The following is an 18,434-nucleotide window of genomic DNA, read 5'->3' on the forward strand; positions in this document are numbered from 1 at the left end:
AAAGGGGCAAAATCAGTTATGCAGCGCTCTTAAACACAAAAAATCTTTGAAAAGTGCAAGTAAAAATCGTTTTTAAACGCTCAATGATTAAAAACTAGCTTGCGCTAAATCTGCAATAATGTTCTTTGAAAAAATACAGCAGATTTCTTGACTAAAAAGAATTGGATTTTTCAGATAAAAAAGTGTGTCGTTTGGATGCCGTGAACACAAGTTATTTTTGATCTCGGCCTTAGTTCTTATTGCAACTGCTTTCCATTTTTAATTATTTTGTTTTTTTGAGGACATTAAATATAACTTTTGATTGTGCGACAGTTGCGTTTCTATAAAGTAGGTATTATTCTCTTGTATTCCAGGTGTATTACCTTCAACTGCTCTAACTTGGGATGAGTGGTCGCAACATGTGATGGCAATTCGGCTACATCTTACCAAACCTCCAAAGTCATTAATTAACATAACTACAAATCATAGATATGAAATAATGTGAACACGCTACTCTCACTTGGTTGAAGTATCAAAACAAAATTGTTATTAAAGAGATTTAAACAGAAAGTCAAAATACAGTCCAGAAGTCAACGATCCCATGTTATGACCGCTCATCCCAAGTTAGAGCAGTTGACGGTACTAGAAAGTTTACAAATATATTAGACACACAAAAGTTGTGTTTTACCGATAAGACCGACTAACTTTCTGAAGCTTATTTTTCAACTACCCGAAGTCCTGGTCTTTTTCTGATAGAAAAGTGGCAGAGGAATCTTAGTGCAGGAACGGGAAACTTATACAAGTTGACGATATTTTTATTCATTTTTAGAACATAATCTTTTGTTCAAATAACTATTTCTTTTATTTGTAGATGAACTTAAGGCCGGCGCAAATGAAGCCAACATTCAAACCAACATTTTTTGTTGAATGTTGCGTCAAATGTTGCAAGAACGAATGACGTCACAAACTTTGGAATGTTGCATGAAAAGTCATTTGAGGTGAACGTCCAACATTTTCATTTTCATTTTCTTTGCCATAATGGCGGCAACGGTGGAAGACTTCACGGCAGTTGTGCTCTTGAGTGAGCTGGTTGACTCTGATGATGAGAAACCAAGAAGAGGGAAAACAAGACAATGGTTGAAACGGCGCAAGGAAAAGGGCTATTTTACTAACATTGTTCAAGAGCTCATTTTGGAGGATCATAGAGGGTTCAGAGATATGTTTAGGATGGACGTACGTGACTTTCAGTTCGTTCTCAGTAAGATCTCGGATCTTATTTCACCCACAGAAAGATCTGGTGGAACAAGACCTATCAACGCTGATGAACGACTTTCTTTGACCCTACGATATTTGGCCACTGGAGAAAGCTTAGAGTCTCTGAGCTTTCAATTCAGAATCTGTGCAAATGCCGTTTCATATATCATCAAGGGCTGCTGTAATGCTATCGTAGAACGATTAGAGCCCGAGTTCCTGATGCCTCCTGAAAACAAAGACCAATGGTCCAAGATTGCAAAATGTTTTGAAGAAAGATGGAACTATCCCCATGCTCTAGGCGCCGTGGACGGAAAACACATTCGAATTATAAAACCAAAAAATAAAGGATCGCGGTATTATAATTATAAGCATACCCATTCTATTATTCTTTTGGCTGTTGCTGGTCCCATTTACGAATGTCTTTATAAAGATGTAGGAACCCCGGGGAGAGCAGATGATTCGAGTATTTGGAATCGGACTTCGCTAATGAAAGGGATTCAAGATGGAACAGTTGATCTTCCTAATGGAGAAAAATTAGGCACGTTTTTTTGGGAGACGATGCATTTGCACTAAGGCCATTTGTGATGAGGCCTTTTCCTCAGCAAGGGTTGAACGAAGAAAAACGAATTTACAATTACAGACACAGTAGAGGCCGTTGAATCTCAGAAAATCTTTTTGGCATCTTGGCAAGCCAATGGAGAGTTTTCTTCACTGTCATAAATTTTTAACCAGATTACGTCGAAGATATATATAATTCTTACTACGCTTGTACTTCATAATATGTTGAAAAAAAGCTCTAAATCTTCTAATGCATACCGTCCACCCAGTTTAGTCGATGTTTGTTTGGATAATGGAGAAATTTCTGAAGGGGAATGGCGTTCACTTGAAGAGCCTGCAGATTCGCTTTATCCCTTAGAAGTCTGGCCCTCGTACTGGCCATAATTCTTTGATTGTGGCAAAATCAGTTAGAGAGAAATTCATGGAATATTTTATCAATGAAGGAGCTGTAGAATGGCAATGGAAATATTGTTAATGTAAAGTAAAATCATCAAGTACTTTCTTATGAAAAACAAACATATTTACGTTTTCAAATATAAATTACAGTACTAACAGGTACTAACGATAACGTTCATGAGATTTTTGTTCATTGATTTTAATGTTTGGAACTACTAACTTGACCTGATGATCCCTGTAGAAATTCCATAAATGAAGAGGGCGGGAACAAATAAGTGGGTGGAACAGGAAATGATCTTGGAAAAGCTTGTTCGGGAAGTTGATATTCAGTCATTTCTGCATCAAATATTGCGTCATTAATCCGTTTTTCGGTCAATTTTCTCAATCTACTATTCATTTGATTCAATCGTACATCACAAACAGGGAGCAAACTTTTCTCTTGGCACTTACCTTCTTTACACATAAAAATACCAAAAAATGCAGCTGTGTTCATCAAAACTCGTTACGAAATTTAAGAATATGGTAAAACAAGCTATTCCCATGTGAAAAAATATTTTTGGTAAAGCTGAAAAAATATTTTGGAAATCTCCAAGAGAGGTGTGGTGTGCTACGTGAATAAATTTTTGAAAAAATAAATCACCATTCCTCAACTACATAGTTCGGAAGGGGGTCACTACCCCCCCTACCCTAGAGCTACCCCCCCTACCCTAGGTTCTTCCCCCTTTTAAAATTTGATGCTACCCCCCTCAAAATTTTAAAATTCCTACATAATTCTACCGGTGAAACGCACAGAACATTCAGTGTAAAAACAAAATTAGGAAATAGAATTGGTGTTAGTTTGATCAAAGTAAAGTGAACTTCTTTCAGACTGTGTAACCAGAACTGGTATATATACACTAAATTGAAAATAACTTTCTTTTTTGGCTTTCTAGATGAACCCCCCTTTCTGAAAACTTCCCTTTCTAGAAAAAATTCTTACCCCCTTTCTGAGATTTTCTGAACACTCCTACCCCCCCTTTAAAGGGGGGTTGCCACTATGACTCGTGCTCAAAGAACTGGTCTGCATTGAGTTTACTGCTGTTGGAAATATTCATGACGTTTAAATAAGATGGACAAACCGTTGGCAAAATATAGGAGATAGGAGAAAAAAGAATCAAAAAGACAATTGTGTTTTTGTCATTTTGTCTTATTTATAGCGTGATTGCTGTTTTTAATGATTTTTTGAAATTTCGACATGGAAAAAAAGTCCGTTTTTTGGAAATACTTTCAAACTACTTTTCAATTTAGTATATAGCTCAAAATTCAAGTTAAGAATCCTCTATATAATAAAAACCGTTAGGAACATTTGGCGAGTTCCTGTACGCGGCCGCAATCAAAAAAATCATAACATCACTTAAAAAACGGGTTGTGTCTCTTCGCACTTTTTTAGCCTAGCGATTTGCGTCGGAAAAACTTTTCAAACTCAGCGATGTTGACCAACTGTTACATGAAAATTTCCAGCGCATTTTTTATCTGCTACTTCTTCATTTTCAATGAGACTCAACGTTTATGAATTACGCCAAAAGATTTCTTAAATTAATGATACTCATTGAAAACGCTTGTGGCACTGCGGTGGAGTGCATGACGTACTCACGGCACTAATCGCCTTCTGTTGGAAGATCATATGGCGTTTTGGCGTACCACCCTTGAAGCAGCGGCGTTCTGTCTTTCCGCAACTCTTTCACTTTAAGATGGTCTAAAATAGATCCAAAAGGGCGCCAAATCTTGGAATTGATTGTTTTGTCTCCGGCTTGGGAAAGTAGCATGTTTTGTTTTTCAATGGAAAAATGGAAGAAACTTAAGTTTACAAGTGTCATTTAGTTTTTGCTGGTTTATAGAATGGCAGGATCCTGGATGGTTTCCCTAACTGAAAAAAACAATGAACAAAAATTATAAATCCTGAAGCTCACAATATCTCGGCAAACCTGTATACTTTTTTTTGGTGCACCCGGTACATAAAGTGCAAAATTGAAACCTTGAGAGTTAACGAAGTTTCTGAAGGTCGAGACTTTGATGCCAAAGCATCCGTACATTCAGTCAATAGTTTTTTTTCCGCAATGCTTTGTTTCTTCGTTGGTGGACACGAATCAGATTCCACGTCTTATGATTCACAATCAGCTGCCTTTCTCTTGTAACCTGATAGCAGCTGTGGAGTTTTCTACGCGACACGCTAAAGCTCTAAAGATCGCTGAAAACTAACATCTGAGGAAAATGGCCCTATCTCTACAGAAATTTTGAGTCAACTTTTTGTTTAGTGCCGAAAACTTAAAAATTAAAATGCGCTCCATGAAAAGTGCGTTTTATAGATGATTAAAATTCTGTCCACAATGTTTGCGAGGGGAATTTCTAATTGGAGGCGGCGGTGAAATGGTTGTTATTGTTTTGAAACTCAGTTTTTGGTCTTTATACTTTATACTCATAAAAGTATTCAGTAAGTTTGTATTCATTTTCTATAGCTTCAGTTTCTTTACTGATAATAAAGTGTTGTTTTGATTTTCTTTTTTTTTAATCAATATTGTGTATGATGTATTATGCTTTGTTTCTCTTGTTTTCGATTAGTTTAAAAGCAAAAAAGATTCTTTTTGAGCATATTCACCATTAAAGAACCTTTCTGTACTACAATATGTTAGATTGCTTCTTTCCAAAAACGTTCTGAATTTGCTTGAGAAACTACATATCTCCACCCAAAAGTTGTCGCCATGACACCCTTCCCTGTCGCAATTGCCCTCGGCCCTGTTCCTCTTAATAAAATTCTACGCGGTCCGCGTACAGGCGCGCGACCATATTCTTCAGATTGTATATTTTCGCCCACGTCTTTAGAGCTTCAGCGTACTGGGCCAGAAAATACACAATCTGTTATCAGGTTATTCTCTTGTTGCAAGAAAAGTTTGATCGCAAGCAAACTTCACCCAACATCATCCAACATTGGAATTCTTAAAATTTCTTAAAAAGTTGGAAATTTTCAGTGCGCGCAAATGGAGCCAACATATTTGATCCAACATTGAAAATTTCGAATGTTGGATCAAATGTTGGCTTTATTTTTGCGCCGACCTTATGGTAAAGAGGTTGCGAGGTTTGGGTTAGCGAGGCAAAAATTGAAGTTCCAGCCTCTGTATAAGGTCTGCCGCCACCGGGATTGGAAAATTTTCACAGAAAATTGATAAAATAAGCAAGCAGGGGGCCGTTTTTGCATTTTGGAACTTAAGAAATTGGTTGTTTTTTGTCCTCAACTCAATTGTATAATTTTCCTCAAATCCGTAGAAGTAAACGTCGTAAGTTTGTACGCCTGAAGTGTTTGTTTTATAAAATCGCAATTTCTAGTGCGTGACCCTATAAATATTTTGCTTGCAACTTGCGAATCGAGTGACTTGCCTGGGATCGCTTCGCAATTCTTATACATATACACTAGTAAGAAGTTTAAAAAGCTCTTACATCTTCTACATTTCCTGTGGTTCGATCTTTCCAGCAAAAGTGCATAAGAGAATCTTCACTTTGATGAATATAGACTTGTCCTTTTCGCTTGTCAGGGGTGACTGTTGTTCCACGCATGTTCATTTTCCCAGCTCTGAATTCAACCAGATATTTTGATGATCCAAGGGAAGCAGAAGTTCCAAATAACGCCATGATTGCAAAAGTGATAAATGGCTTTCTTTCAGTGAAATCTATCCAAGCAAAAAATAGAAATTCAATGGTAAAAAATCAGTCAGTTTCACTCCCGGTCCTGTTTGCTGTTTCTCATCCGCTAAATGTGGCCTTGACTTTAGTGTCCTGAACTCACTCCCGTTGGCCGTAATCGCCGCTAAAACACCGAAAACATAACTTTGACGTATGAGAAAGTTTACAGTAATGAGGCAGCATATTTTATTTGAAAGGTTTCGCGCCCCCTCGAAATGTTCGGTGTACTGAAGTTCTTCGTGTGCCCCTCGCATTGCCCCATTTCCATGACTACGGAATACTCATTCGAGAAAAGCTTCAGAACGTGGTCTGGTGGTCGAGCTGTTTATAGTCGTTGAACCTTCATCATTTTCCATCCCAGACAGGGCCAAATCACTTTGAAATGATACCTCCAACTGCTTCTCTTGTCAAGTATGATAATCCAGTTCTTGTCAGTCGAAATACAGAGAAGAAATCACCAAGGGTAAGCAGGCATTTTTGTTAAATTTTGTTTTGTTTTTGAGCTTGATTTTGTGTATTCCAGATGTGATTTATCGAACAACAAAGGGGTTGGTGTAATTTAAGATGCACGATCTAACGATTTACGATGCACGATTCGCGATCCGTGCATAAAATATGTTAATTCATGCGTAATTATGCTAATCATGATAAAATTTTTAGGCAATTTACAAACTTTCATTCGCTGAAACTCAATTATTTTTAAAAACATCATTTATGTAAGATTATACATCATAAATTCAGTTATAGATCAAAAGAAACTGAAGGCCACGCATAGTATGAACCCCCCCTTTTTTAAGGGGGGGGATCCAAGTTTTCAAGGAAGGCTTTATAGGGGGGATGGGCAATTTTCCAGTTAAAATGGGGGGTTTGAGCTTATAGGGGGGGATCAAATAAAAATGGGGGGGATAGTAACTTTTTGGTTAAAAAATTACTAGTTTACTGTTTTATTTGCTAGTGTTTTCAAGTTCATTGACTATTGGTACGAATTCACACTGAAAAATATATTTCATTCATCAAAATTCTTCCCCAATACTGGTAGTACAAATTATATGCTGGCGGCTCGGACCCCTGTAAATGGTGCGGGATCAAAAAATTTTAAAAATAGGGGGGATACCTTTATAGAGTCATATCACCAGTGCACGAACGGCCCCAGTGCACGAACGAGCGTCTTTGAACTTGAAAAAAACAACCAAAAACAAACTTCTATAGAACTTCCTTTGTGCAGCAGAATCCTCAAACTATCCCTTGTAATCTCTCCAAAAATTAAAATAAACAGAGTACTAGAACAACACCAAACCGATTTTGAACGAGGCCAAGTAAAAAAATCACGAAATTCGGGATTTTTGTAAATATGGCTGATCGCGAGAGAAAATGATTTTTATAAGAAAATTTGCGCAAGAAGAGTTCTGAAAATGACTTTCCTATTTTAAAAACCTGTTATCTTCCATCACACAAAATTTCATTGAAACATGTTAGCTCTAATTCAAAATCAAAGAACATATCACCAGTAGTTATAAAAAAAGGTCCAGTCCCGAACGATCCGAACACCATATTCAAAATGAAACATTGCAAACGTCAAACATTCGAAAGCACTGGCGATCTCATTAAAAAAGAAGACACTCCTTGCCGCTTTCGATGAGCAAAACTTGAAAAGAAAACAAAAAAATGACGACAAGAAAATCTTTACAAAAATACCGTATAAAACGCTAAATTCTTATAAAAAAGACGCTATTTGGTGAAAAGCTGTGGTTTTGAAAAGTATACCCCTTATCATCTCGAGAGGTTAAGATTACCTGCGAGCGAGCTCTAATTTTTCTTTCAAAGACGTTCGCGCCGGTCCTCGTTCGCGATGGGTCAGAATAGGCCTCGCTTTAACGACTTATTATTCCAGAAGAAGCCTCAAATAAGGAAACAAATGAAGAAGGACTTCAAGCTTGTTTACGAGATGGTCAAAAAGGATTTATGTAAAAACGAAAAGTAAGTCAGAAAAGAGAAAAATAAGTTTGCCGTTCGTGCACTGGGTACCCCCCTCTAGGGGGGGATGAAATATTAATGGGGGGGTTCAGACCCCTTTGCACACTATGCCATGTGCATTCACCTGCTGTACTCTCTCTTTTTCATAGCTTGAATCAATACAGGGGAATTGTTTACCGAAAGAAAATTCTTTCTCATAATAGAGCACCCGTTTTTTGCTTCGTACATTATGGTCCGCAAAACATATTGTTAGCCAATATATAGAAATTCCTATATTCAATTATGATTGTTAAACTGGGGAAAGCAAAAATATTTCTTGTATTGTTTACTTTCACTCTCTGTCTATAGACCTTTTTTCAAAGAGGCCACCCTGTTGAATAATTATGTAGTCCAGCAGAAAAACAATGATAAAACCATGCATAATTATTACATTATGCATGATACAGTAATTATGCATGGCTCTATCATTGTTTTTATGCGGACTACATAATTATTCAACAGACGCCTTGAAAAAAGGTCTATTTAAGAATGTTCACAAGGTACTCCATTATCAACATTATTATGCAAGTTATTTTTTTTCATAATTTTACGGTCGTAATTATTCGTAGTTCCATTGCTTGCTTATTTCTTTTTTGGACCTACCCCGGTGGGGTGGAGGTCCTATAAATTAACCCTGTTCGTCGTTCGTTGTGTGTTAGTTACCAGCTTTCTCGAGATTGGCTCATGTTTTTCTGATTTTTGCAACAAAGGTGCATCACCATAACCCTCGAATGTGACGGAGCCCGATTTTAAAAAAAATTTTTTGGGCAATTTGGGCCAAAAAAACGGCTAAAAACGGGTTTTTTGGCTTTGTGTGAAAATTGGATCATTAATTTTTTCTGATTTTTAACATGAAAGTTAGGGTAACAATCATAGTTAAAGGATGGCTCAAGCAGATTTTTACAAAAATTTTTTTGGCTCAAAAATCGCATTTTTATCTATAAGAACCACTTTAATAAGAATACATCAATGTTCTGAGGCCATATTAGTTATATTATTTTATTAGTTTTTTTACGATGAAAAGTCACGGGGAGGGTAATAATTGAGTTTTCTGTAAACACTATTATTTTTTGGCTAAAAACGAATCTTTATCTATAAGAATCACTATTTATGACATATATCAATGTTATTAGCCAAATTGTTTTTTTATTATTATTTTTTCTAACAGAAGAAAATGTCACGGTAGAGTGCGACGGTTTGAGTTTTCTGGAAACCTTATTTATTAAGCTGTGCATTTTTCTGATAGTGGTTTTTATAAAGAAAAACGCTTAATAGCTTTTTTATTTCTTTTTCAAATCTTTTTCAATAGTGTTGATAGTTTCTCTCAATAGATATGCTTTCATTTTCTTTATTTTTTTGTATTTTGACCAGTTATGTCTTATGTGTTTCATTGTTTCAATGTTCACTGATTAGTTTGATAACCAGGTAGGTCCATAAAAGTATCGCTTGTTGTTGCATGAATTTACCGTGGTAAACAAAAGCGAGAAAAGATTATGCGATTGTTTTAGAATTATGTTATATAATTTAAGTTTTATGATAATTATTAGGAATAATCAGCATACTTTATGCATGGATCGCGCATCGTGAATCGTAAATCGTTAGATCGTGCATCTTAAATTACACCAACCCACAACAAAGGTTGACTAAATTCTGACTCAAACATTCAAAAGACCAGATAGTTGCTATGAAGGGATTCCAGGGAGTTATTTTGTTAAAAAAAAGAGTAAATACAGAATATAAATTGAGCACTTACTTAGAATCGAATGTAACCACACAAGGCAAAGAAACAGTCTTGCTTCAGAAATATAATGGTTTATATATATGAAGAGGTTCTTTTTCAGTCCTATTACTGTACACTTGTCTAATTATATAAAAAGGTAACATAATTCAGGTCCGCAGCAGGTCAGGTTAATTTTTTTAATGAAAGAAAAGAAAAGAAGGACTAAAAAAAGGTTTGTTTTTATTCTTTCATTGCCGGCAAATGCCGCATAGGCCAGTCTTTTTACCTGAATTTAGCCCAATCGACATGAACGGCTAGTCAAGGACGTGAAAACAGAGGCCGTTTAGAGTCCCTTGACTGGTGTCTAGTTGGGGCAACCGAACATCTTTGAACCCAGAAAAGTCATACGTAAAAACTAACCTCTGGAGAATTTCTTTATGTAGTTATCTGCATTGACCTATTTCCCGTTCCCTACTGTGTAAAAAAAATTCTAGAAAAGAACAAGTAGAATCCAAAAGATCCAACTTTGCACGGAAGCACACAAAAAAAATCGATTTTTCAGAAAAAATAAAAAATGGCTACCTGTGGACAAAAAAGATTCGTAAGAAAAAACGCTTCAACTGCCACTCCAAAAAATACATCAGGTCTGTGACCAACAACATCGAAAGTAAGAAAAAAAAAGACTCTACATTGCGATCAAAACACTCCAGAAGCGGAGAAAAAAAAGAAGACTTTAGCAAGGTTTCTATCTCCGGTTTGAAATGACAAAGGAAACCGGTATATTGAAACTCATTGAATCTGAGTAGACATAAAAAATTCCTGCGTTTTGATCAAATGAAGACTCTCCATAGACCGCCACTTTTAAAACAAAACAAAAACAAACTTTAGAAAAAATGGCAACTTGAAGAAAAGTTCTGAAAAAACATGCCAAAGGGAAATATAAGTGAGCTATATTAAGACAAAGAAATTTAATACGGGAAAGCTTATGAGTTTTTTTTTTATCCTGATCAATTCATATGACCTAACCTGCAAGTAGAGCACTGATTTTCTCTTTTAAAGCAATCAGTCACAGACTGGTACGTCGATCTGGAACTGGGCACTAGTACCGCTCGCTTCAAATTTATTGAATATTTAGGATAAAAAAAGCAACTTTTTTCTAAAGCCTTTATTAGAATACAATAGCTATTTATAAGAACCAAGGAAATTTTCGATTTCTGCTCACTTTGGGCATAATGAGTGACGTAAGCAAAAAAAATTTTGTCAAAAGTTACCTTATGTGACAAGGGTCATGTGTGCCAAATTTCATCCAAAAAGACCCACTAGATTAAAAGTTAGGGGTGGTACAGGAAAAGTCCCCCCTAGTTTTAGTATGAATAGGGTTAAAAAGCCGTTTCAAAAGTGAAACAAGAGTAGCTGATCCATAGCAGATAGAAAAAAGAGGCAAGGCCGGTAAAAATGAAATCTTGGCCTCTAAAAAGCTGACATTTTACTGCTCTTTGGCCGATCCGTTTGGACTGGTCTTTTCAGGTACTTAAAATCACTTGAGGAGTCACATATTTTTCTTCAATTTTGAAAGTGTTTTAAGAAATTAAATCCCAATCAGTGATTTAAACCTTCATATCATTCCAATCTATAATTTAAAGAAGAGTTTTCAATCTTTAATTTAAAGAAGAGTGATGGAATTGGAAGGTTTTTGCCAATACTCGTAATTCATAAAAGTTCAAGTTTTTTTTCTTTTTGTATATTACATTTACAGTCTCGGCCATTGAAAGCTTCAACACAACCTATTGATGGAAACACAAGTCCTATACCTGCACCACCCAAAGGTGGAAAACTTCCATCTGTTTCAAATGAGATTAACAAAAACCAAACAGAAGAAATCTTGAATTCAATTCTACCTCCATGTAACCTTTTTTCTCTTCACAGACTTTCTAGTCTGCATGCATCTTAACGAGAAGAGAGCTTAAGTAGACTTAGAATCTGTAGAATACGCAACAGGCATATTTGCCTTTAGACTAACTACAGCACAGAACAAAACAGAAAATGTCTTTTTATTTGTGACAAATTTGTATTAAAGTAATCCTTGAATCACCGCACTAAACCGTTTCATCTATATAATGCTATTTTTAATAGGGAATGGACAGAAAATGGTCAGCTATGGATTCAACAGGTCTCCAGCACACCAGCCACAAGAATGGATGTCGTCAATCTTCAGGTTTGATATACTACAATTTTATGTAATTCTGACCTCAGGAATTATATTTCTTATATTGGCTTAGCTACCTTACTTGACTGAAAATCGATTAAAGTTTAGATAGAATCGATATTTTACGTGGATAGTCCAATAATCTAGGACTTTTAGGCAGTCTTTCGATTGTTTTCACGGGGTCCACGGCCAGCTGGCTTGGCTATCTATGAACTGAACAGAACATTGGAAGGAGGGGGATTCGAACCGCGAACCCCTGGTTTAAGACGCTGACGCCTTTGACCACTTGGCCATCGCTCCGTTAGGATAACTGATGTTTAGATCAAATATGGTATAATTAACATACAAAACGGATAGATGATATAGAATGTTCAGTTTGAAAGTGTTGCTGTGTAAAATAGTTTTTGATAGTGAAAACAGGGTATTTCTGGTAACTCTGTTTCATTTCTTATATGTAGGAACAACTTGATATGCGATTACAGCAAAGGCAAGCCAGAGAAACTGGTATCTGTCCTGTCCGTCGTGAACTTTACTCCCAATGTTTCGGTATGTATAGCTTGGCTCTTCCTGATTGCTTGATATAAAATCTATAACCCTTATCGCGTGGTATCGAATCCTGAAACAAGTAAAAGATAAAACCTGATCGATAATTTCAATGATTAAATTTCGAAACATTCATAAAAAATGTGACATGTTTTATTTTGATTTTCGGTTACACATATCATATGGCTTTATAATGTTTCACTAATGCACCTTCTAGGCATACTCTTTTGTAGAAAGAAAATAAATTATGAATTCGAAAGAAACTGAAAGCACGCTCATCAATAGCTTAGCTCCTGGCAAGATTTTTTAATTATACATTTATTTTTTTTTCCATTGCAGATGAACTGATCCGACAAGTGACCATCAACTGCGCTGAACGCGGTTTATTGTTGTTGAGAGTTCGTGATGAAATCCGAATGACTATTGCTGCATACCAAACATTATATGAAAGCAGGTTTGTATAAAGCATATTTTGCAAAAACTACAAATATTTTTACTCACACTTAGTATAAAGTTCAATTCCTCTTGTGTTTTACATAGTTACAGAGCCTGGATGTCAAAATATTATTCATAATATTGACTTTAATTATTGCTACTTTGGATTACCAAAAAGTATTTCCTTTTTAACAGTGTCGCATTTGGCATGAGAAAAGCATTACAAGCGGAGCACGGCAAAACAGATATGGAGAAAAGGGTATGTTTTTAGTTTTGTAATCTTATCTTTAGTCTTCTCCTTTAGTAGCCTCTAAAATGTGGGAGCAATTCTTTTTGGTCTTATTTTTGTTGATTTTTGACACCCAGGTAAGCAATGTTTCATAATTATTGAGCAAGTATTACACATTAATTACTTATCAATAGTTACCTGTGCTTTATAACTTGTATCATAGATTGTTGAGTTAGATGAAGAAAAATCGGAGCTCGAAAAACAAGTGAATGACTTGAAAGCTAAATGTGATGCAATCGAGAAACGCGAGACCGAGCGACGTGCCATTGAGGAGAAGAAACACGCTGAGGAAATCCAATTCTTGAAGAGAACCAATCAGCAGTTAAAGGTCTGTTTCGTTCATCTGGTAGACATTCAAAAAGTCTATTTAATATGCTTTCTTTTTCCCCGACGGAGAGCGTTTTAAGTTACTTCATTGGTAAAAAAAGTTCTTTTTAAAATCGTTTCGAGAAGTTGCGAGTAGCACACGCGGGGTCAAATTACATTATTTTCAAATATTTTATGAAAATTTCTTCCATATGAATGATACTGAGAGGTGTATCATTTGAAAAAATACTTCGAAAAATCGAAAAATATTGATAATTTCAATCGGACTACTTATCAAACTTTCACCGTTTCTTTTTAGACGCAATTGGAAGGTATAATTGCTCCATCGAAGAAGTAAACATTGGTATATCGGATTGTACGAGTGTTATTGTGCATCAAACTGTTTTGGAAACAGATCCAGTCTTCATGCGCGAAAATAAATATTTTTCTCATTGTAAATTGTTCCTGATAAATTATTTTTCTACAAATTTAATTTTGATGATTTTTTTTTCTTAGTAGTAATAATGACAGTGAAGTAATAAGCGGAAAAGCTGAATTGTAGTGTTGACATTCGTGAAGAAAATGCAACAAAATGGAAGAACATTCGTCAATATTAAAGAAGTAATTCATGATATGCACCACTGCAATGACTTCACGAAATTATGCAACTTTTCTGTTTTTGTTCCACCCAATACGTCACTTTTTCTATTGCTTAGGTGACGTATTGGGTGGAAAATTTTAAAAGTTCTCAGAAGACTTTCCAGTGGTGCATATCATGAACAGGACATTCGAAAGAGAGAAACTTATGTTTCTAAATAAGCCTATTCCAGTTCTTTGAATGCCATTGTATAAGAAATTTAATCACTTTTCGATCGATATAGGATTGCATTAAAACTGCCGTGGCGGCACGTTTGCCAGACCTGTATCCTAGAACGCCATGGCCTATCCGCCTTTTCAACATATAGAAAACTTGTAAATAACTTTATTTCGTTGTAATTATTAATTTAGGGCTTTAAGTAATATATTAAGTATTATACCAAAACCTAGGAATTTATTTTTTTCTAACAGAGTGCATTATTCTAGTATTTTTTCAGTTTGAAGTATGTTATTTTTCAAGAAATATTATTTTTGAGTGCTAACACTAACATTGTAAATCACGATTTCAGTTCAATTAACCCTTTGCTTTGAGCAACTTCCTATTTCTAACTAGGGGGAGCATCTAGGGGGGGGGCTTGAGGCCCCCTTTTTCTCAAAATTGCAGATGCGATGGAGTTTTTATAAGATACTTTTAAATAATTGGTCATTTGAAGTAATAAATGACGCGTTCTTTAGAAAAAGTAACAAAATTGCTTTGTTACTGGTTAACGACCAACCAAATCAAATAAGGGCTTGTAAAAACTCCATCTCGTCCCGTTTTAACATGTGACTTCAGACATTAGGATCTCAGGATCCAAATGTTCAAAAATGGTCCAATAAGGCTCATAATATAGCCTGGAGGTCTATGAACCCGAGCCAAATTGAAATATCCGATTAAGGGCTCTGGTCATAGTGAAAAATCAATCTCAGAATTTGAAGATAAAACCTTATGTTTTCGCTTCTTTGACATGTTTAAGAACAAACTGCTTTTGAAAAAATGAATCTAAGTAATTACATCATGAGTAATTAAGGAATAAAGTGTGCCATGGACCTTAATAAAACGTCATAACGACGCTATTCATATACTTTTCACAAAAAAGCCTAATCTCCTTGGGGAAATCATTTTATTGTTTCAAACTTTTTTTAAGTTAATGAAAAATAATTTCTTTATTTAGATTTTTTCGGAAAAATTTTCTATTTGGCTACATCCCAAGTTATAGCTGTTTTCGTATGGAAATTTAGTGGAGAAAATTGCCCAAAATGAGGTTTTTTGGAGATTTTAAGGTGGTAGTCTACCGCCAGATTTCAAAAGTCAAAAAATCACATTTTTTGCAATAACTCAAGAACTTCTTTACATTTCGTAATGAAATTTTCAGGAAATGTATATCAACTATTAACATTTCAAAAAATAAAAAAAAAATCTAAAAATAACCAAAGACGGGGGTAAAATCAGCCAGGGGGTAAAATACTTTATTTTGCTTGTGTCAGGTTTTCTGAATAGTCGGCTTGACCTATGAAGTTAGTTTTTTTTTTAAATGACTAATATTTAGAAAAGGTCTGGAATGAGTGAAAAAAAAAATTAAAATATTATTCCAGGGGGTAAGAAACTGAAAAAAAACGCTTTTTTGAGATTAAAAATCAGGAAACCAATTTTAAAACTTTTTAATCCATTCATTCAATGCACAATCATTTAAGAAAACTTCCCTGAAAATTTCAAGTCTGTAGCTACTCTCAATCCTAAGATATTTCTGACAAGGTGTTTGCGAACCCCCGGAAACGCGTTTTTGAGAAAATCAAAGAAAAAGACAAAAATGGCTATCATTTTAAGCTGGAAAGCTCTTTTCAAAAAATTTCTTCACTGAATACTCATCAAACCAGTCAGGTTTCATAAGTTACCGTAGGTCGGGGAAACTTCGGACAGATTTTCAAGTTTTTTCTTTATTTCTCCTGGAATATGAAAAAAAGATCAACCAAACTTACTGTACATAACATTTGTGTTATTGTCTTTCAGAAAACAAACGTTACAAGTAAATCAGCCAGGTCATTATGAAAGAAACACCATCTCAAGTTCAGAAAGGTCAACTTCGTAAAATGTTAAACTTCGGAATGATTTGCCGTCACTCCAACGATCTACCATCATGACTGGATGCTGCGCCATTTCAAAACAAAAACATTGAATTTGAAGTGCTATTTGTTAAAAAATACCAAGAGACAAATTTGTGTGAGCCGAGAAATTAACGACATAAAGATACGGATTGCGCTTAATTGGTCATTAATTTGCTGGGCGTGCGATGGAAGTGTGAATAATATAAAACTCATCAACCAATCATTAGTTTTTGCACGTAACTTTTTATGGACGCTAAACACATGATGAGAGGGTCTTCCTCAGAGTGAATTGGTGAAACAAACACGTTTTATAAGAACTTTTTCGATTAGACTGTCTCGTTTCCTTATGGTTACTATCATATCGTTATATTTCATTAGATATTTTTCTTATTTTTCGCAGGACTTTCGGATGCTAAGTTCTAAGTATTATTTTTTTCGGAAGCCCATAAACTTTTCCGACTTTCAAATAAAGTAACAACGGTCTTTTTAAAACACCCCTGTATCGACTCCCGCTCCACTTGAAAAATTGGGCCGATGTTTCGTATCCGGTGGACAAACATCTTTTCAATTTCAACCTCATTAGGAAATTGAAGCACTTCAAAACGACCCCAACAGAAATTTTGATAAAAATTTCAACCCTATTTTTTATGTGTTGTTTTGAGTGAAGTTCCATCGGGGCTTTGTGAAACATGGGTGTTATTGAAATATAAGCGAGAGAGCTAAATGTTCATTGTGAAAAAACTGTTTCAAGTTTTATTTTTCGCAATATGAGAATTTAGTTTTGATTCCCGTATCACATTATACATTCCCGTATTACGTATACATGCACTTTAGTAGTTTCAATGAAATCGGGATCAAATGAGCAAAAAGCCATCGGCTGTGGACAAATGGGTGTTTTATGCAAGTCAAGTGAAATTTAATGTTTGCTAAAATAGCGCTTTAAATAACTTAAGTTACTGTTGACTTTCATATTCAACTTGACTATACTAGGAGGCCACAGCTTTTTTCTACACAGCCAGCGGAAAAAATAAAACCCGGTCTTTGATGAGGTTTCCAATTTATCAAGAGATAGAAAATTGACTTCATATTCATCAACAGTAGACTACAATTTTGATTTAGATAATTGTTCGACGATGGACCAGGTGGACGTGCGAGGAAGTTAGCGCGATCAAGATCGTGGTTAAAAGTAACCCAATATACTACACAAGGTTTGCCTATGTTTTAGTAGTGAAAGAAATCGGAACGAAACGCCGTACTGTAAATCACGAATTAAATACTAATTAAATGTTTTGTTACCAGTGGGACTACGGGCGGTTCACAAGTTCGTCGATGCAGGTTTTATAGATTAGATTAAAAAGAGATGAAAAGAAATAAATACAAAATACCTACCGAGTAAGTAAGAACTTCAATGGTAGACTAGGAACATAATACTGTATCTAATTCTGCTTCATTACCGCTGTATATGTCTTACCTTACTTTAAATAAGACACCCCTATCTCACAGTGGCCCCGGTGGAATTTTTTCCAACAGAGGGGATAAAAATTCCCATTGATATTTTTGCTAAATTTTCCAGTGGGGATGGATGATCTGTGACACAGGGGTGTAATAAGCACATACCATTTGACGGGTTTGAAATTTTTGAACTTATCGTCTTTTGATTTGAGTTAAAGGTTAAATGTTACGATAACGAAATTTAGTTTGTTAATACAGCCGAAAATGTATCGACTATATACACTCACTTACGGATTTAAGACGATAGAGCAAGTATGTCGGAAGCATACGAAGGAGTGCAACGCTCGTTAAAAGACAATGAATTACAATTACAAATATCTTCCTCTGATAAGTTCGACATGGTCTAAAACCGCCTATAACCTTCCAGTAACATAGTGATACAGATGTTTCTTGAGTCAAAATGATTTGTAAGCCAGCTGTAAGAACCATCGGCTGTCATATCACCAAAGCGGCCTTTTTGCTAATGATATTTCGATTGTCAATTTGCAGTATTTTTTTCACCGGGGACACATTCATTAACATTAGGCAAAAAAGGAACAGGTAAACAGGTTCTATCACAACCATTCAATACAAAATGTTTAAGTGGAAACACTCCTGTCTTGACTACCGAGATGATAAAAATGTTTAACCTATTTCAGCTATTGTTAATGGGCTGAATTATAATAACTTAGGGGTAGCTTTCACATCAAAGCCACAATAAATTGATTATATTTATTTTGGAGAAATTGGCACCTGGATCTGGCGAAATCACTGATCACTTTAGGCGT

General features: G+C 35.4%; 2 protein-coding genes across 3 annotated transcripts in view; one reads left to right on the top strand and one right to left on the bottom strand.

Moving 5' to 3' along the window:
* LOC136821376 (proteasomal ubiquitin receptor ADRM1-like) overlaps positions 1 to 5,990 on the bottom strand; it is a 14,268-nt gene extending 8,278 nt beyond the window's left edge. Inside the window, exon 1 of one of the 2 annotated variants that reach the window (XM_067077614.1) lies at positions 5,659 to 5,990. In XM_067077614.1, the coding sequence (XP_066933715.1) occupies positions 5,659 to 5,850 (192 nt within the window). In that variant the 5' untranslated portion in view covers positions 5,851 to 5,990. The remainder of the gene's footprint in view (positions 1 to 5,658) is intronic. The other variant, XM_067077613.1, reaches the window with a different exon arrangement.
* A 229-nt stretch (positions 5,991 to 6,219) lies between these two features.
* Positions 6,220 to 14,567, top strand: LOC136821377 (33 kDa inner dynein arm light chain, axonemal-like). Its single transcript, XM_067077615.1, has 8 exons — positions 6,220 to 6,364; positions 11,391 to 11,537; positions 11,766 to 11,849; positions 12,299 to 12,386; positions 12,723 to 12,837; positions 13,014 to 13,077; positions 13,271 to 13,435; positions 13,733 to 14,567. Exons 1-8 carry the CDS (start codon positions 6,284 to 6,286, stop codon positions 13,769 to 13,771), a joined length of 783 nt encoding a protein of 260 aa, XP_066933716.1. The 5' UTR covers positions 6,220 to 6,283; the 3' UTR covers positions 13,772 to 14,567.
* Positions 14,568 to 18,434: the final 3,867 nt, after the last annotated feature.

This window comes from Clytia hemisphaerica, unplaced genomic scaffold (genome assembly GCF_902728285.1).
Source record: "Clytia hemisphaerica strain Z4C2 unplaced genomic scaffold, Clytia hemisphaerica genome assembly, whole genome shotgun sequence".
In the NCBI taxonomy this organism is placed as follows: Eukaryota; Metazoa; Cnidaria; class Hydrozoa; order Leptothecata; family Clytiidae; genus Clytia; species Clytia hemisphaerica.